The sequence below is a fragment of the Phaethon aethereus genome, assembly GCF_964289735.1.
Source record: "Phaethon aethereus genome assembly, chromosome: 26".
Classification (NCBI taxonomy): Eukaryota; Metazoa; Chordata; class Aves; order Phaethontiformes; family Phaethontidae; genus Phaethon; species Phaethon aethereus.
Genome location: NC_138602.1, coordinates 5,970,890 through 5,988,575, shown reverse-complemented (window position 1 = coordinate 5,988,575; position 17,686 = coordinate 5,970,890). Strand labels below are relative to the sequence as shown.

General features: G+C 56.1%; 2 protein-coding genes across 2 annotated transcripts; one reads left to right on the top strand and one right to left on the bottom strand.

Annotated features, from left to right (window-relative positions):
• Window positions 1-3,027: 3,027 nt before the first annotated feature.
• On the bottom strand, window positions 3,028-4,254 carry S1PR4 (sphingosine-1-phosphate receptor 4; the record flags this gene model as incomplete). Its single annotated transcript, XM_082011137.1, has 1 exon — window positions 3,028-4,254. The coding sequence occupies one exon, from the start codon at window positions 4,252-4,254 to the stop codon at window positions 3,028-3,030; it is 1,227 nt and encodes a 408-aa protein (XP_081867263.1).
• A 5,876-nt stretch (window positions 4,255-10,130) lies between these two features.
• Window positions 10,131-13,847, top strand: LOC309413740 (mast cell protease 1A-like; the record flags this gene model as incomplete). Its single annotated transcript, XM_082010939.1, is given in 7 exon segments — window positions 10,131-10,179; window positions 12,339-12,478; window positions 12,653-12,796; window positions 13,110-13,295; window positions 13,299-13,344; window positions 13,347-13,360; window positions 13,713-13,847. Coding segments are annotated over 7 exon segments (714 nt in total).
• Between the last annotated feature and the right edge of the window lie 3,839 nt (window positions 13,848-17,686).

Genomic DNA, 17,686 nt, shown 5'->3' with positions numbered 1-17,686 from the left:
AGTGCTGGGAGCTGTAGTCGCGGCAGCCCGTGTAGCGGCGTTGCCGCCCTGCCTGGCCTGCAGGGGGCACTCCGCTTCGCAGAGGCGACGCAGGCGCCCTCGCCGCGGGCGGTAGCTCCTTCCCCAGAGGTCCGTCGCGCGGCTTGCTGCGCCGGGCGCGCAGGGCTCTCCGCGCCGACCGTAGCGCGCTGGCCGCCCGCGGCAGTGGGGACTGGGAACCGAACCGGCGGAGCCATGTCAGGCGTCGCCGAACAGCGGCGGTGAAAGTGCGCGGTGCCGGCGCGTGTGCGGGGCACGGCGCAGCACCTCCCTGGGCCACCCCGGGAACGGAACGCAACAGAGGCCTCCCACCACCCCGGGGAGCGGAGTGATCCCGCTGCCCCGGGAACGGGCCGGGGGGCCCCAGCTGTCCCGGGCCTACGGGGAATGTGTTCATGCTCCTGCACGCACGCTGGGACACGCGGGGGGCAGTCGGCGGGGCCCTGCGCCAAGCAGCGAGCTGGGTCCTAGCCGAGGGCAACAGGCAGCCTGGCCCTGCCCCAGCTCGAAGCTCTGTCCCACACCCGCCGCTTCGCTGCCTCCCTCGGCGGTATCAGACCTCCTGCTCCCCTCACCTGCGGGACCAGCCACCGGGTACCTGACCTGCAGGAAGATAAAATCATAGCAAATCAAACAGGGCTTTCTTATCATCTAGATTTATTGAAAACAAATGGTCTGGAAGCTCAGCACCTCCTGCTGAGGGGCCAGGCCAGCAGGTTTTGTCAGGAGCTTCTCCTTCGCAGTGCTTGGGTGGCTTTGGCCTCCTTGCATGGTGAGCGAAGGCATTTGGGTGCTGCTCTGATTTTTTACTTGGTTAGGGAATAGAAGAGCAGGAATCTGAGGTGCAAGCTGGCAGTGCCTTCTGGGCCCCACTGCATCTATCAGACACAGGTAGGAATGGGGCTATTTTGGAGCCAGCCGTTTTCTGTAGCGCAGACCAGTCCTCGCAGTACCAGGGATGAAGCCTGGCCCCAATGAACTTCCGCAACCTGCAGGCCTGGCATGTTGGTGGTGTTGTGCCCCCCACACCCCTTGCCCTGTGCTGGTGGGCATTCTGCATGTTCTGTTGGCTCCTTGGGAGCTGCTAGTGCCGCTCGACCCCTGTCACAGCCCCAGCCCTGCTATCTCTGCTGCAAAGGTCTGCAAGCCCTGCAAAAGCCTCTGCTGGCCCCAGCCAGCCTTGCCCTGGTAGGAGTTCCCCCCACCAACCTCATGCAGCACAGCTATCTGCCTGCCCACAGAAATGTCTGCTTCTGCTGCCAGTTGGCCTCTGTCCATGCACAGCTTGGCAGCCTCTTAAGCTTCCTGCCAGTGAAGTTGTAGCAACTTGGGATCTCTCCTGCCAGTTCAGAGATACCAGCCAGCAAACTGACAGGGTCAGAGGCCACAGCCAGGCAGTCACTGGCCTGCAAGCTCAGTGGAGAGAAGATACGGCATTCAGAGAGGCCAGGGTGGCAGTGCTTAGCCCTGGGGCAGTAGGGAGAATCCGTATGTGACTGCTGTGAGCCTGGGCTCCTGGGGTCCGTAGGTACCTTCTCTGCTGTGGATGCTGCCCTGTTTACAGGAGATGGGGACCCTCAGAACGTTTCCCTGGCAGGGCATGGGTGACCCCCTTCTTCAAATGTGGTAGTGGTTAGAGCAAACATGATAGGATCAGACCCCTCCACTCCTTTTCCCCAGCTGTGCTGAACTTCAGAAGGACTTGGGGCAGGCTCCACCCCACTCTTGCTGGGTGATGACTTCTGTTCCAGGCTGTTGAAGTGATTCTTGCAAATCCGTTCTGTTGTAAACACTGTTTTCAAAAAGGTTTATGGAAGGATGCAGCCTTTTTGGCCCAAAAAGGAAGAGGAAACAATTCCTGCTGCTTCTGTTCAGGTGTGAGCCAAACCCCACCGGAGACAACAGAATGCAAAGCCATCTAGAAGCTGCTGCTCAACCTTCCACTGCCCACCACAGTGGGCACCTGCCCCTGTGTGGGGACCTTCAAACTTGGCAGATTTGCCAGAGCATGATCCACCTCTCTGGGAGGCCACAGCACTGCAAACCCTCTGCTGTACAGGCATATGTTACCTGAGAGGTTCAGCCAGGTGGGAGCAGGTAGCTCTGCCATGCAGGATGGCACCAGACTCCCCAGACACTGTGGGTACTGCCCGTGGTGGTGCCAGGACTGTCACTGCAGGTGTAGTCCTGTGCCCAGAGGCACAGCAGGGCTCTTACTGCTTGCTGCCAGGCTGTTAAGCACTGTCACAGCAGTTGTCCAGACAGCGCCCAGCCTCTTCATTGCGGTGAGGGATTGGGCTGTTGCTGTAGCCCTCTGCCATCCTGTGGCTGGTTTGTGCTCTACTACAGGTGTGCACTTGGTTCCTGGCCAGGGGCCTCTGAGCTGCCATACAGCTGCACACACTTGCACTTGCAAACCCAGTCATTCTTGACTCCCTGGCAAGACATCAAGCCTGCATCCTTTCCAGCAGCTGTGCCCATCACAGCAGTTCCAGAAGGCTGTAAACTGCAGGAGAAGACTCAGGTATCACCTCCAGCCCTGCATGACATGCAGTGGCAGCACTGCCAGCCCAGCCTGATCCCAAGGAGTTGGGGGTCAGTCTGGTTGGGGATACCCACCCTATTCCTCACTGTGCCCTGGGGCAAAATACCTTCATCTGGGCAGGTGCAGCATCTATACTCATGCACACACAGAGCAGGGTCCACTTATAACCTAGGCACAGCAGTTGTCTCAGCAGAGCATCTATCCCAAAATGTGCCCATATCCTTCCCTCCCATCCTAGGAGCAATGCCTGTCTCTATGCTGCACTGACACTGAAGCAACATCCCAGTCTGAAGGGGCTGGAAAGCCTGGCCACAGTTAACAACTGGGGTGGGACTGTACCTGGTCAGCCTGAGCTGCATGTAGGCTACAGTTCTGCCAGACCAGGACCAGCAGCATGAGGCCCTGGTGGGCTGTCTGGCATCTCTTGCTTTCCCCATGGCCTCTCAGAGGCTGGGGAGATTGCTCATCATGCTGGAGTTGCTGGTGAGAGGTGCTCTGGGCCGGGTGTTCAGTGCTACAGAGCTGCGGAAGCTTTCCCGGTAGCGCAGGGAGCTCTCTGTGGATGAGCCAGAGTTGATGTCTGTGATGACCAAGCAGTTTCCAGGCTTGCAAAGCCCAACCCTGACACAGCAGCAGCACAGCAGGCTTCCCACAGCACGGCGCACTTCCACACTCCGGAGGGAGTAAATGATGGGGTTAACACCTGAGTTAAGCATGGCGAGAGCCAAGGTCCAGTCCAGGCTGTGGAGGTGTGTGCAGGTCTGGGTCTCACAGAAGACGTCAAAGAGCAAGAGGACGAAGAGAGGGCTCCAGCAGATAATGAAGGCACCCAGGATCATCAGCACAGTCTTGAGCAAGCGCAGGGACCGCTTGCGGCTGTGCCGAGAACTGGTTTGCTTAGAACTGGCCTGGACCAGCTGGAAGATGGAGATGTAGAGGCCGATGATCCCCAGAAGGATGATGCTGAACATGACTACAGAGAAAAGGATGTAGTTCTTGGAGTAGAGAGGCAGAAGGATAGAGCAGGCATTGAAGTTGCACAGACAGTTCCAGCCCAGCAGTGGAAGCAGTCCAATGATAAAGGCCAGCAGCCAGCAGGCAATGATCAGGCTGCGTAAGCGCAGGGTCTTGCTGGCTTCATTCTCAGCAATTGGCCTTACCATGGCACTGTAGCGCTCGATGGCAGTCACAAGCAAACTGAAGGTGGAGGCAGCCAATGCGATGAAAAGGATGCCTTCCCGCAGGAACCAGAGCTGAGGTGAAAGCTGGAAGGTCTTCTTGCCCGAGAGGCAGAGATTAGAAAGGTAGGCAATCCCTGCAAGCAGGTCACTCACAGTGATGCTGGCAATGCAGGAGTAGACCCAGCGGCGGGCTCGCAGACACCGCAGGATGGCCATCAGCACAAGCAGGTTCTCCAGGATGATGATGCAGCTGATGATGGCAAAGGTTGTGCGGATGAGACCCATACCCTCATCCCCAGATTGCCGGTTGGTCAGCTTTCCTGTGAAGTTGTAGTGCTGCAGGATGATGTTTACGTTCCTCATGGCAGCCAGCTGCAGGCAAGAACTTTTCCTGTCGAGCAGATCAAGTCTGAGCTCAGGATATTGAGCAGAGCCCAGTGGAAGGGGAAAGGAGTGATTCACCAGCCAGCTCAGCTCTGGACCATCCATCTTCTGAGCCTAGGTCAGCAGTCAAGGGATGCACAGTGGAGCAAGGGTTGAGGTGGGGTTTGGAGCTGAGCAGACCCTCTGTTTGAGGGCTGGAGACAGCTGTGAGACTCTGCCACACGACTGTCTCTGAGCCCAGCAGCCCTACGCAGCGTGGAGATGAGAGTTAGAGCCCTGTCTGCCAGCCCCACGGCACTGAAAGAGCAAAGGGAGAGGAGGGTGAGGTGTTTTGTAAGTCCAAACATGAGCATGGGCTTCCTGTTGTTTTAATAAAGTTTCCTGTTGTGAGGTAGAATATTGACATAGTTTCTAACATCTGTCATAATTTCTCAGTAAGGGTCTGGCTATTCTCACCTTTGCTGTGGTTGTAAAGGTGGGACACGAATGAAATAATGTCAGGCCCTTCTTTGAGTCAGGGGAGGCTGGGTTGAGTGGGATAACAACTGCCACCTTGACGAGTAAGGTCTGTAGAGCTGAACAAAGCCAAGTGCTAGCGAGAGCACCCAGACAGCCTGAGACACGAAGTGCTTTGCCTTTTGTGGTGTTAAATTCACCCTTGAGCCTGGCAGAGAGCAACTGCTTCTTCACCAACTGCCCTGTGCACCACCCATGCCCAGATAATCCCTCTCAAGGAGGGAGCTCCGTGCTCTCACCCCTCTGGGCTCCTCTGTGGGCCCAGCTCCTGCCAGTCTCTCAGGACACACCATCCCAGTCCTGCCCCATCAGTGCAGCGAGCCCAGGCACCCGTGCGCGTGAAGCGATGGCTCAGCTCCACCCGGTTCAAAGGAAGCCATGTCAAAGCCCTGCATGTGCCCTGACACTGCACCCTCCACCTTCAGCTCTCCAAGCACAGGCCAGAGGTGGGCCAGGCTCTTCCCGTTGTCTAGGTCACAGACAGGGGAACAGGCGCAAAGCTGCTGCCTCTTGCCTGGTATCGCAGACTGGCATCGCAGGAGGCGCAAGGGGCTGCACTGGGACCAGACGCAGGAGTCCCGAGATGACTGTAGTGCTAATGTCTATGATTGACCTATTCCCTGCATCTGCAAAACTTCACTGGAGAGAAAGTCTTGCAATGTGCTACTCCCAACCGCGGCTGCTGAATTTGCCGTATGACTCACCTGTCATGACTGGCCCGAGGCTCTTGCTGCCTGAGAGAGGTGCAGCAGCTAGCAGTGCTCTCCAGCTGCCTGTCTGAGGCCCAGCACGGCGTAGGTAATGGGGAGGGCTCCTTGTGCGAAGTAAGACAGACTTCTACCTACCAAAGTGGAAAAAGGGAAGTTACAACATCAACCACATTTCTGTGCAGGGTGGACCCCACCCAAAACAGCTGCAAAGAGGCATAGAGAAAAGAAAGACAGAGGACCTTTTAACTCAGGATCACAGCAGAAGCCGTGTCCTGCTTTCTGCTTTCACCTGTGTTCTCGCTCCAGACTGGCACAAAGCCATGGAGAGGTCCCCAAGTTGGGAGCAGAGTGGTGATTTCTTCCATCAGCATGGCAAGCAGGGAGTTGTCCTGGGACTCCAGCCACTGCATGATGTCCAGAGAGATCCCAACCTGGATTGCTGCGTGGACAAGCGGAAGATGCAAAGGAGGTTCCTGCTGCAGGAAGTCATGTGCCAGAAAGAGTGGTTCACATCAAAAGCTGAGGGCTCCATCCTCCACATTCACCCTTTCATCTGGTGTTTTGGGTTTTTCTATCAGCAGCATGGAAAGAAACTCATGCTGATAAAGTCAGCAGATGACCCCAAGATTGAAGGAGCGGAAATGAGCAGGAAGGCTGGGCCATGAGTGCAGCGCAATCCAGAGGAGCGCAAGGTTGCACATTCAGCACAAAAAGCACACTCCCAAACAGGCTGGGCAGATGTTCTCAGCACAGCACTGGAACAAAAAGGGTCAATGTGATTCTTGCACATCACCCGTGTTTCATCATTCTTACTTTAGGCTGAGCCTCCAGCTAATGTGTCTGCTCAGGATGCTGGGACATCCCTAAAAGATTAGAGGATGAAGAAACTTGCCTTGTCAGGGCCCCTAAATAGCTTCTCAAATAGCTGGCAGCCTGTGAGCAGTCTCAGGAAAGAGGTATCTGACAGGAATGACCTCTTTGTCAGGGACATCTGCGGAGAGTGTGGGGCAGGTGAGAGGCAAATGCTTTTGATGGCAGTAGGGCTTGAGGCAGATAAGCAGCTGGGACAGCTCAACACACCCATGGGGTGCCACATCCTCTGGACCAGAAAAATATTGTAGGCGCTTCCTAATGCCCCTTCCACAAGCACATCAGCTGCTACCTAAAAGGCAGGGCTGATTATTTTGTCAAAAGCTGTTCCAGTGAGACAAAACCTTGTTCCTTGCCCTGTCCCAGCACCTGGCTTGTTTGGCCTTTCCCTAGCAGATGGGACAGGTACCTGTGAGGCACACTGCAGTGTCACAGCATGTCACGAGGGGGACTGGCTCTGGGAAGCTGCCTGAGCTGTGTCCCTTGCTGCTGCTGCCCTGCCAGCACCCCCTCACTTCTGCCCCCCAACATCCTGCCGAGCTCGCTGCTTCGTGGCAAGTCACCACGCACCTCAACACTGGTCCCACCCCACGGCAAGGCAGGGCACAGCCCCATAGCCTGGGGGCCTGGGAGGACTTGGGTCCCCTGCACTCCAGGCAATCAGCTCAGCAGAGCAGGGCCTCACTGGCTGGCACAAATCCAGCCTCACATGCCCCTCAGAGCTGCTGCTGCCAGACCCAAGGCAGGGAGTCCCCAGCTCCATGGCTGGGGCAAACGAGGCTCCCCTTCAGCTGGGCATCTGCACAAGGGGGAGTTCCTGTTGTTCTGCAGCGGCTCCCCATTGCTATCTGCACAGACGCAGCCTGAGCTTTATCTTGGTACTTCTCCTTTGCTGCCATCTCAGTTCAAATCTTCTTTCTCTGAAACGAAGGTGGGCGGGGAAGGGAGACCCCGTCCCGCAACGTTTCCCATCACTTTCCTTCGGATCAAGACCACAATGTACTTGAAACTACCTGGTAGCTGCTGAGTGCTGGGCTTGGAAGGAGCCAGGGAGGTACGGGTGCCAGCTGCAGCCCCTTGAACCCTCTGCCAGAGCTGTGGCCATCGCAGGTGTTCACGGGTGCTGAGCGGCGGCAGCTTAGCAGGAGAACCCCTGGAGCCCTACGCAGCCTCCTGCTACCGAGGCCAACAGGAAGGCAAAAGCACCTTGGCCCCGGAGGGAAGAGTTCGTCTGCAGACAGGGATGCCCAGAGAAGAGCAGGGCAGGAGCAGCCTGGAGCCTGGCTCCCGGGGCTTGTGGCCAGTGGCAAGCCCAGTCACTCCTACCCTGAGACTGCTTGCTCCCAGGAGGGTGTCCGGCTCCAGATTGTGGGGGGCCATGAGCAGCCACAGGGGAAAGACAGCAAGCTACAAATGCAAGATGAAATATCAGTGATTTCTGTTGAGGTTTTCCTGCTGTGCTGCTGCACAGTCCTGATTAAAACTTGTATTTTCAGCCATTCTGATTAAAAAAATCCCTGGGTGAAGCTCTGTGGAGAGCTCTGCCTGGTGGGCCTAGCCAGGCAACCCTCAGGCTGGGTTATGTACAGCTGGCATCCCCAATCTCTGTCCCGCAAGGCTCCCTCCCCACCTCCCCACCCACCCATTGTGTCCCCGCTCTGTGGCCCCAGCACAGCCCAGTATCAGCCAAGGCATCCATTTGCCCGCAAGTGTTTTTCTGCTCCAGGAAGGGTGGAGTTGTGCTGGTTCGAAAATGACTGATCACTGCTGGCAGTTTGTTGGTTGCATTTGCTAGCTTTCGTCTCTTCTACTGTGCAGCAGCAGGCGGTCATCTTTCCAGCGGCACATCCCAGTCCCCAGCGTGGCAGGATGCTTTTTGGCCACAAAGGAGCTGGAGAGCGCCAGCAAGGCTGCTCTGACCAGGGCTGACACCAAACCCTGGAGACCTGGCCCTTCACAGTACTCAAAGAATTGTCCCAGACACAGTTGTTGTGGAAGTCATCCCAATAAAACACATCACCAGTGGGCCAGCCCGGACCCTGTCTTCCATGGTGTCACACCTTTCCCTCCTTTGCGACAGGTTTGAGATTGCACTGATCTGCAGTGAAAGGCACAGAGCATTTCCAGTGCTCAGTGCCTGTAGGATGGGAGCTTTGGAGGTGCTGATCACTCCGCATCCCTCCAGAGTGAGTATGCCACAAACGCAGACTCCTGAGCCTTGCTGCTGCTTTGCAGTGTGGCATTTCATGCAGCTCCTTGACAGCCACTGGCAATTGCCAGAGAAGCAATCCCTGCCTGGGGCTGGATTCTGGCCTGGGTAGCACAGAGGGGCTAGAGAAGCTGGACCAGCTCAGTGCCTGGTGTCCAAATGCCATGCCTAGCACCGGCTCTCCTACCATGCCTGGGGCAAGCTCAGCTTTCCCCTAGTGTCTTCTGCCCCGTAGCCATGTCTACAGTGAGCACATTCCCAGCAGGGAGAGAGCTGCATGGTGCTCCTGCCACCCCCACTCAGTGAGGCATGGCCAGCCATGGTCAGCGTGGCGCGACCAAGGCCATGAGGCTGCTCCAGAGACCTGGCTGGAGCCTCTGACCTAGGGTCCCCTGTGCAGGGCCCGTAAAATCCGTCACATAAGCTCACCGACGCTGCCTTGCACCACCTGGTTCAGTGCCAGACTCGTCACGGGCTCAGAGCCGAGAGCGGTTTCTTCCCACGTTCATGTGGAGGTGGCAGGGAGGAACCCGTCCTCGCCCAGGAAACGGGCCGGGGAGGGCTCAGCGTGAACAGCAAGGGTGATGCCTGCGCAAGGGGGGCTGGCCGGGGTGTCGTTCCAAGCACCACGCAGAGGAAACGGGGCTGGTTTGAAAGCCAAGGTGAGCGCTGTGGCGGAAGGACGCGCGGCAGCCTCCCTGCGGTTAGCGCTGCCCGGCTGGGGCAGGGCGACGCCTTTACTGGCAGCAGCGCTGGTGCCGCTGCGCTGTGTCTGGAGAGCGTAAATTTATTCCGAGATCTGCTGCTTCCCATCCTGTGCGCTCCCTCCACCTGCTGCTTCCCCTCCCTGCTTGCTACGCATAAGAACACTAAGAACGCTAAGCTGTCTGGGGCAGAGAACTGCTGTCTTGTGTCTGCTGTCTGCAGCACAGCCTGGCCCTGCTACCGCTGGCCCCCGGTCAGGGCTGGACCCACAGTTACCCACAGGCTGTTACAGAGCAGTACGTGAACTCGAATGGCCCTGGGCCTCTGAGCTCAGCGCTTTCAGCTGGGCACCACTGGGATCGAGGAGAAAACAAGACCTTTGCACAAGGTTACTGCAGGATAGAGACCCGTGGAGAGAGCTGCTGTTCGCAGAGGGAAACTGGGGATGAGAGTGCAGTGGGAGCCGTGTATCTGGGAGTAAGGTTTTAATCAGACAAAAGCCCTGAGGACTAGCACGCAGGACAGCCATGGTCCCAGACCTCGCTGCCCACATTAGTACAGCGCTACCACAAGCCCGGTGGCTCTTCTGATGTGCTGGAGACTGCTCTGGGCACTAAGAGAGGGATATATGTTTACACCTACACACATGCTCTGATTTTATTTTCAGGAACTGTTTCAGGGGTTTTCCATTCCCATATGGCAGCTCTCCCCCAAATCTCCTCCTCCCAGCGATGCAGACTAGCTGGCAGATCAGCCCCGCTGCCTCCCTGGTGACCTCCTGGGACACTTGCCCTGTCAGCTTGCCCGTGCACCCCCAGCACGGGTACCCTGCTGTCAGCTTGCCCAGAGTCCCCAGCTTCAAGCCCTGGCTGGGAACAAGGACGGGCCCGAGCAGGCAGAGGGAAAGGGCGAGGAGAGAAGAGTCGTGCCTCTGACCTGTGAGCAGGGTGCTGCAGGGCATCTTATCCAAGATGGCAAAATCCACCCAGCACCGGCTCACCGCGCACACTGCAGGCAAAGGCAACGACAGCACCTGAGCCCTGTGCTTGTGCCCAGCAGCGCTGCCCACACAGGACGCGCCTGCCACGAAGCAGCACCCTTGCTGTGTGCCAAAGGGGTTTTTATGGCAGGTCTTCCTCCTGATCCATTCTCCTTTGCTGGGAGCCTTGGAGCTGTACGTGCTTTTTAACCTGAAATCGCATTCAGCAGGAAGCAAAGCTGGTATCATGTCTTGGGCAGGCACAGCTGAGTTTAAGCCACTCCTCACAGACCTACATTAGGACTGGTAACCAGAGACTGCTCCAGAGACGGTGATTTAGGATTAAAGCAAGCCTCATTTTCTTCCAGTAGTGTGCAGGCCCCTGAGCAGTGTTGGCAGCAAGTGTCCCAGGGAATGGGCACACAGACAGGGTCTTTGGGTAGAAAAATCTCCCATAGCAGGACCAAGGATGGGGAGCGAGGGGGAGCATTGAAGTCTCAGCACAATAATTCTTCTATTGCCTTTTGCCGTTGTGTTTTTTCATCAGTTCCTGGCTGCAGTTACAAGCCCAAATTAGCTTATTTAAACCAGGTGCCTGCAAAGAAACTGTAGTGACCTCAGCTAGAGCTTCTGGGAGGATTCCTGTCCAGGTGAACCAGGTCGGAAGTACTCCAGGGATTAAAAGGAGGCATTACCCCATATCTCCCCGCGGCACCCTGCACCCTCCCCTGTGGCCTCTCTGCTATGGCTGCCCCCAGCCCCTTGGATGTTCTTGCACTGGAGCAGACTCAAGAGTTGTTGAAAGTCCCTGAGCATGGAAGAGATGTTCTTCCAGTAAGCAACGTTCAGTCTCTCCTAAGCAGAGCAGACACCTCACAGAGCATTAACCCTCGCAGATTTACGCTTTGCTGTGGGCACACAACTGCCCACAAGCCCCAGGGAGCAAGAAATGCAGCAGACTGGGACAACGTGGCAGTGAGGAAAGTTGAGGTAGATAAGGGGTAGGAAGTGCAGGCAGGAAGGACAACTTTAAACAACACAGGACTGCGCGGTGCCACTCCCTCTGAGGCTGCAGCATGGGAGTCAGGCAGCTCTTCATACAAAGGACGGTCTCAGCTGCCATCACAGGACACATCTTGGGAACTGGAGGCCCAAAGATGAGAAGGGAAGTGCAGGCAGCCGCCAGCTAAGGCAGTGTGAGAGCCAGGAACGGGACGAACACAGGTGTCCTCAGCACCAGGTCTTTGCCCTTGACACAGAGATTTGGTCACCTTTTTGAAAGAGGGTCAGCTGGGACAGCCCAGTGGTGGTTTCTGTTCAGGACCACAAGGCCAGGAAGGCCCAAGTGCAGCAGGATTGGTGCTTGGTTTATCGTTTAACCAAATCACACTTTGCTAGGGGCAGGTTGCAGCCTGGTTTGCAGGCATTTCAGGGAAGGGAGAGAGCAGAGAATCCAGAGCAGGGTGGATGAAGGCTTCCCCGGTCCCATTTGAAGAGATGTGCCAGTGGCCAGACCAGCTGCAGAGGGGAAACCATAGATGGGAAACAGCATCTGCAGTCATTGCACTTGCCAACAAAGCACGAGATGACCTGACCACCCCCAGGCCCAAGCGGCATGAACTACTGAAGGTACAGTACGAGACAGCCTGATCGCCAGAGCTCAAAGACACCATGCTCTAAAGCAGGTGGACATGATTGGTCCTGCAGCCAAGCTGTGGGAGAAATGCTAAATCATGCATGGAAAATACCCTAGGACACCTCTTCTCAGCACCCCTGAGGCGCTGGGGCTGTGGCATACCACACTCCCTGTGCCCTGGCCTTTCTGTCCCGCTCTATCGCTCATCGGTCACAGCCTCGGGGCATGCCGGGGCAGATAGACCTGCAGGGGTGCTGCACTGCTCTGATTAGCGCAATCAGCCATCACACACGGTTTCCTGGCTGCTGGGTACAGCTGGCCCCAGGCTATAAAACCAGCCTCTGGGCACTAGGAGACTCAGACTTCCACACAACTTGGAAGGAGTGTCCAGCTGTGGGAAGAGACGTGCCAGCTCCAGCCACTGCTGGCCGTGCTGCTCTCGCTTTCCTGCCCATGGGCCAATGCCAGTAAGCTGGGGTGCCGCAAGCTGCTGCGGGTGCGGCTGCTGGTATGGGCTCTGACCTCAGCAGCCACCAGCTCACCCTGCTGTGGGATGGCTTGCAGGTGCTCTACAGGGTCAGGCTGTGGGGGGCCATGAGGCTCAGCCCCACTCCCACCCTTACATGGCATACCTGAAGGTAGGGATGCTAGCCTGCGGAGGCTTGCTGGTGGCCCCTGACTGGGTGATGACAGCTGCGCACTGCGTGGGGTGAGTACTTCATACAGGGGATTTACCCCCTTCTTCCTCCCCTAACCTGTGAGGTCCATCACTGGAGTAATTTTGCAGCAGGTACCTCTTCCTCCTGTGCTGAGTAGCTCCCTCCAACTGCCTGAATATGGGGAGGGATGCGGGTGAGACCCAAGTTGTTTTCTCTCTTCTCTCTTCTGCTGCCACAGCCATCCTGGGGGCTCACAACATCCACGAACCAGAAACAACTCAGCAGATCCTGGGAGTTCTCAGATACCACCAGCACCCTGCGTACAATCCCAACACTGTGTCTAATGACATCATGCTGCGCAAGACAAGGCAGTCCTGCAGCAGGCAGTGGGTCGGAGGGTAGACTGGGGCTGTGGGTCTAGCAGGGTTGGGCAGAGGACATTCTTGTTGTTAGTTCCTTCTGCAAACCATCAGCTGCTTCTGCCCATGAGTGCGGGAGGCAGGCAGGAATGGGAGGGACCTGGAGGGAACCATGGGCAGGGCTTGGAGTGGCATGCCCTATTTGCAGCAGCTTACCAGAGCTTGCGGTGCTGTATGTCCTGCTAGACCTCCCCTACCTCAGGTGTCCTTCAGCTGTTCTGTTCATAGCCTTCTCCAAAAACCTTGCTTTCTCCCAGCTGACAGCAAAGGCCACTCTCAATGACTACGTCAAGACCATTCCACTGCCCAAGACCAGCAGCGACCTCCCCACGGGCACCAAGTGCAGCATAGCCAGGTGGGGCCTGATCAATGATGACCAGGCAACCAACAAACTCTTTGAAACCAAAGTCTCCATCCACAGCCACGGGAAATGCATCCGCTTCTAGCCACATCTCAGCACTGGCACGGTTTGTGCTGGCAGCTTCCACAAGCTCAGGACTCCAGCCAGGTATGGGCTGCCAACAGGCTGGGGGCTTGGCTGCAGGGAAGGTGGGTTCTGTGGTAGCAGGGGCTGCTGCTGGCACGGACTGGTTCCCAGGAGAGGTGTCGAGCATTTGATTCGTAGCTCCCATGTGGTCTGGCTCTCTGGATGTCCCGACACCACAGTCTATGCAGAGTCCCAGGGGCAGAGCCCTGGCTCACCGGCTCCGGACAGCTGGTGGGCACGTGGGGCAGCAGCGGAGCCACAGACCTGGAGCAGAGACCGGCCCTGCTAGCAGCGCCTGGGCAGAGAGGGACTGAGGTGGAACCTGCTCCCCCCGGGAAGAGGCCTCTCAAACCAGTCTCTCACCTGCCCTCAGGGAGATTCTGGTGGGCCCCTGGTGTGCAATAAGGTGGCACAAGGCATCGTTTCCTTCGGGTGTGACACCCCGCCTGGGGTCTACACCCGCATCTCCAACTACCTGCCCGGGATCACAAAAGCGCTGAAGAAGTAGCAGCAGTGGCACTTGCTCCGGCATTGGTGGGGCCCTAGAGACTGCACTGGTTTCCCTCCTGCTCCTGCTGAAGGCTTGACGCACTCCTCTCTCCTTGGGAACCCGGGTGACCTGGTCGGTGCACTCAGGGGTCCCTTTCTTTCTGTTCTGAGGCTGCTGGCTGTCCCATTCCCTGCCCATCTCAGGCAGTCAGTTCAGGGCCAGGTTAAGTCACCCTGACAGAAACAGGGATCATCCCAGAAGGCACCAGAAAGAGGCTGTGCTACAACAGACCCCATTCCCTTCAGAGATAACCCTATTCCTGCTTGAACCTTGCTGCATTTAAAACACCCACAGTAAACTCAAGAGCTGCATTTCCCAGCGTATGTCTTCTCCTTTCTCATACCTTGCCCCTGGGAGAAGGGAAGGAAGGTCTAGCTGGTCAAAGTGAGAGGTCAGCCTGTTGGGACAGAGGCAGCTGTAGCCCTGCATCCACTGAATTGCTGGCCGACTTGCAGGACAGGAGCTACAGTCACCCTTCCTGGCATCATGGGGCCGAGTGCATTGCAGGAAGAGAAACTGCCCAGGTAGAAATGAGCTGGGAAGGGTGATGTGCACACACGCCTTCCACCAACCTCAGTAACATCACCACCTGCCTGGGAGCAGCTGGCAGCCAGGATGTGCTGTGTTCAGCAGGTACTGGGGGTCAAAAGTTGCCATTCCCCGCAAAGTAATGACTCTCTCCTCTGCAGGGACCTTGTGCCTGGGTGATATTGCACCCTAGGACATTGGGCAGCCAAGACATCAGGCTGGGTCACCAGGGAAACCAGGCTAATCTTTTCAGCTGTCTTAGCTGTAAGAAGCTCCAGCAGGTGAAGGGAGCTGTTTCTGCTCCCCCTTGGGCATAGAAGAGGTGGCAGCTGAGACCCTTTAGGATGGGGCTTTAGGATCCCATAGAGGAGACATACTCAAAGTCCCAGCTGTGGCACACCAGTGCTTTCAGTCTTTGCCTCTGTCATTCTCCAAGCAGCCACAGTCTTCCATCTCCTGAAAAGCAACATGATGTCCTGGGTAGAGACATGGATATGGTTGGACTTGATGATCTTGAAGGTCCTTTCCAACCTTAGTGATCCTGTGATATAGTCTCTGGAAGGATTGCACTGAAAGGGTTGGTAAAGGACCTGTGTTCACAAAAGCACCTTTCCCTCCATGCCAACTATTGTGGGAGAGCCCAACTCCTTCCCTGGAGAAGGCAAGGGCAAGTCCTCGCTGGGAGCTGTCTGCTTTGGAGCTTGTTGACATCCTTCTGTCCCTCCCAGGATGGCAAGCCCAGCCCTAGCAGTACAGCACAAGCAGAGACTATCCTAGTAGTAGCACAAAACAAAAAGGGCTTACAGCTCTCCCCCAGACAGGTCATGTTGAGAGGCAAGCTGCTTCTCCCCACCAAGGATGCTCTAGCACCATTTTCAGAGAGCCCTGCACTAGAGTCCGAATACCTTGCACCAGCCATGGCCTGCACCGGGTGTAAAGCAACCCGCCTAAATTCTGAGCCCTAGTCTCCTTCATTCCAGATAGTTTCTGATGGTGTCTCTCATACACAGATAGGAGAGTGCTAGACACTTTCCTGGAGGAGATGACAAGGGGCAGACACAGTGCATTGGTAAATATCTGAGCTGCAGAACTCTCTGGCGCAGGATGACAGATGTCTGTGCAAGTTCAAGAGGAGACCAGACTGGTTTGCTGTGGGGAAACCCAGTGGGGAATTTTAAACATACAGAAACTATGCAATTCAAGGGAACGCGATGCTCGCCCTGTTCTCATAGTCTTTCCTAAGTTCCCAGTTGCCACCTCCGGCAGAGGGAGGAGATGGCCTGCAGTCCAGCCCTGGATGTCTGCTCTTATGTTCTTCCTGTTCTTGCCTGGAATGAAGGGAAATGACGTTGCCTTTGCCTTCAGCACCCATGCCACCCTGGGGAAACTGAGAAGGGTCCATGGTTTGAGCTTCTGCTAACAGCTGCTATCAGCTAGGAAATCTGCAAGTGAAAAGGCTGCAACTGCTTATCTGTGTAGTACAAATCTTTGTCACGGCAGGGTTTTCCTTGAAGCTCCAGCGGCTGCAGTCTTTGCACGAGAATGGCAGCTTTCAGCGTAAAAATGGGGTTTGCCTGTGGCGCTGGGGGAAGGTAGGAAAGCAAATTTACCGGCAGTCAGCGAGGGCAGCAGGGATGTATCAGCCCCATTTCGTCACAGCTAAGGAAGGAGCTGCTGCTGGGGCAAGTGCCTGGACATGCCCATCTTCCACCTTTCGCTGGAGCCACGCGGCGGTGCCAGTGGGGACACAAGGGGACACGGCCGTCCGTTCAGTGGTTTGTCACCAACCCTTCCTCCGGCGCAACCCGTCTCACCATGCCGCTGCCGCAGGGCCTGCTCCAGGGAAGACAGATCCCTGCCGCGCACCGCAGAGAGGCACCTGGCATTTGTTTGGCGTTTAAAAATCACTGCCTGCCACTGCCTGCCGGGTGGGGACAGCGCTGGCTGTGACGCGCTTGGACACGACCCTTCCCAGAGGAACAAGACCAGCTTCGGGGAGACGTGTCATCGGGCTACGTCCAGCTAGTGGAGGGGCAGAATCCCAAACCTGCATCCCTTGTCTCCATCCACCCTCAATGTGTCAGAGGGAAAGTGAGCTCCTACCCCAGGGTCACAGAATCACACAGAATCACTAGGTTGGAAAGGACCTTTAAGATCATCAAGTCCAACCATTAATCCAGAACCACCATGTCCCCTAAACCATGTCCTGAAGCGCCACATCCACACGTTTTTTGAACACTTCCAGGGATGGCGACTCCACCACCTCCCTGGGCAGCCTGTTCCAATGCCTGACCACCCTCTCAGTGAAGAAATTTTTCCTAATATCCAATCTAAACCTCCCCTGGCGCAACTTGAGGCCATTTCCTCTTGTCCTATCACTAGTTACTTGGGAGAAGAGACCAACACCCTCATCGCCACAACCCCCTTTCAGGTAGTTGTAGAGAGCGATAAGGTCTCCCCTCAGCCTCCTCTTCTCCAGACTAAACAACCCCAGTTCCCTCAGCCGCTCCTCATAAGACATGTGCTCCAGACCCCTCACCAGCTTCGTTGCCCTTCTCTGGACACGCTCCAGCACCTCAACATCCTTCTTGTAGTGAGGGGCCCAAAACTGAGGGTCAAGGAAGTGTCCTCCTGTCTTCTCTCACATTGGTTGGCAAGAGATAACAAACTCCCCGATTTAATGGCGAACAATTACATCTGGAAAGAAACACTTAAAATGGTGTCTTTTGCTATACAAAGCAAAGCCCTAAGTCAGCAGCTGGTGCGGAACAGAGACCTCATGGCAACACAGCAGTCACACTGCTGTGGGCCGTGCTCATGAAGCTGCCATAACAACTTCTTGTCCTCACATAGCCATAGCCAGCGTGGTGTTATAAATGCAATCACACCAATTTTGCTCTATTAGCCAGGACCACATCTACTGAGAAAGAGCAGGAGGGTCCTCAACTGCCACTGCACGATCTTTGGAACTGGTACATCGAGTGAAAGAAATCTTGTTCCTGCAAGGCTCGTGATAAAAATCAAGAGAGTTTGCAAGTGCACAACAAGAGCTGCAAGGGAAAAGCCCACTGGCAGACAAAGTGATGAGGGTGGGTATGGCTATAGCTTCCAGCTCAGAGGCAATGTGTTAAAATTGATTCTGGGTTTAGAAGGACATCAGATACCTCAGATCAGGCCCAAGATGAAGGTGGGTTGATGCCCAAGGCTAAGGCTGACTGAATTCCCCTCTCAGATTGCTGAGGCATGCAATTTGCAGATAGATTAATCAG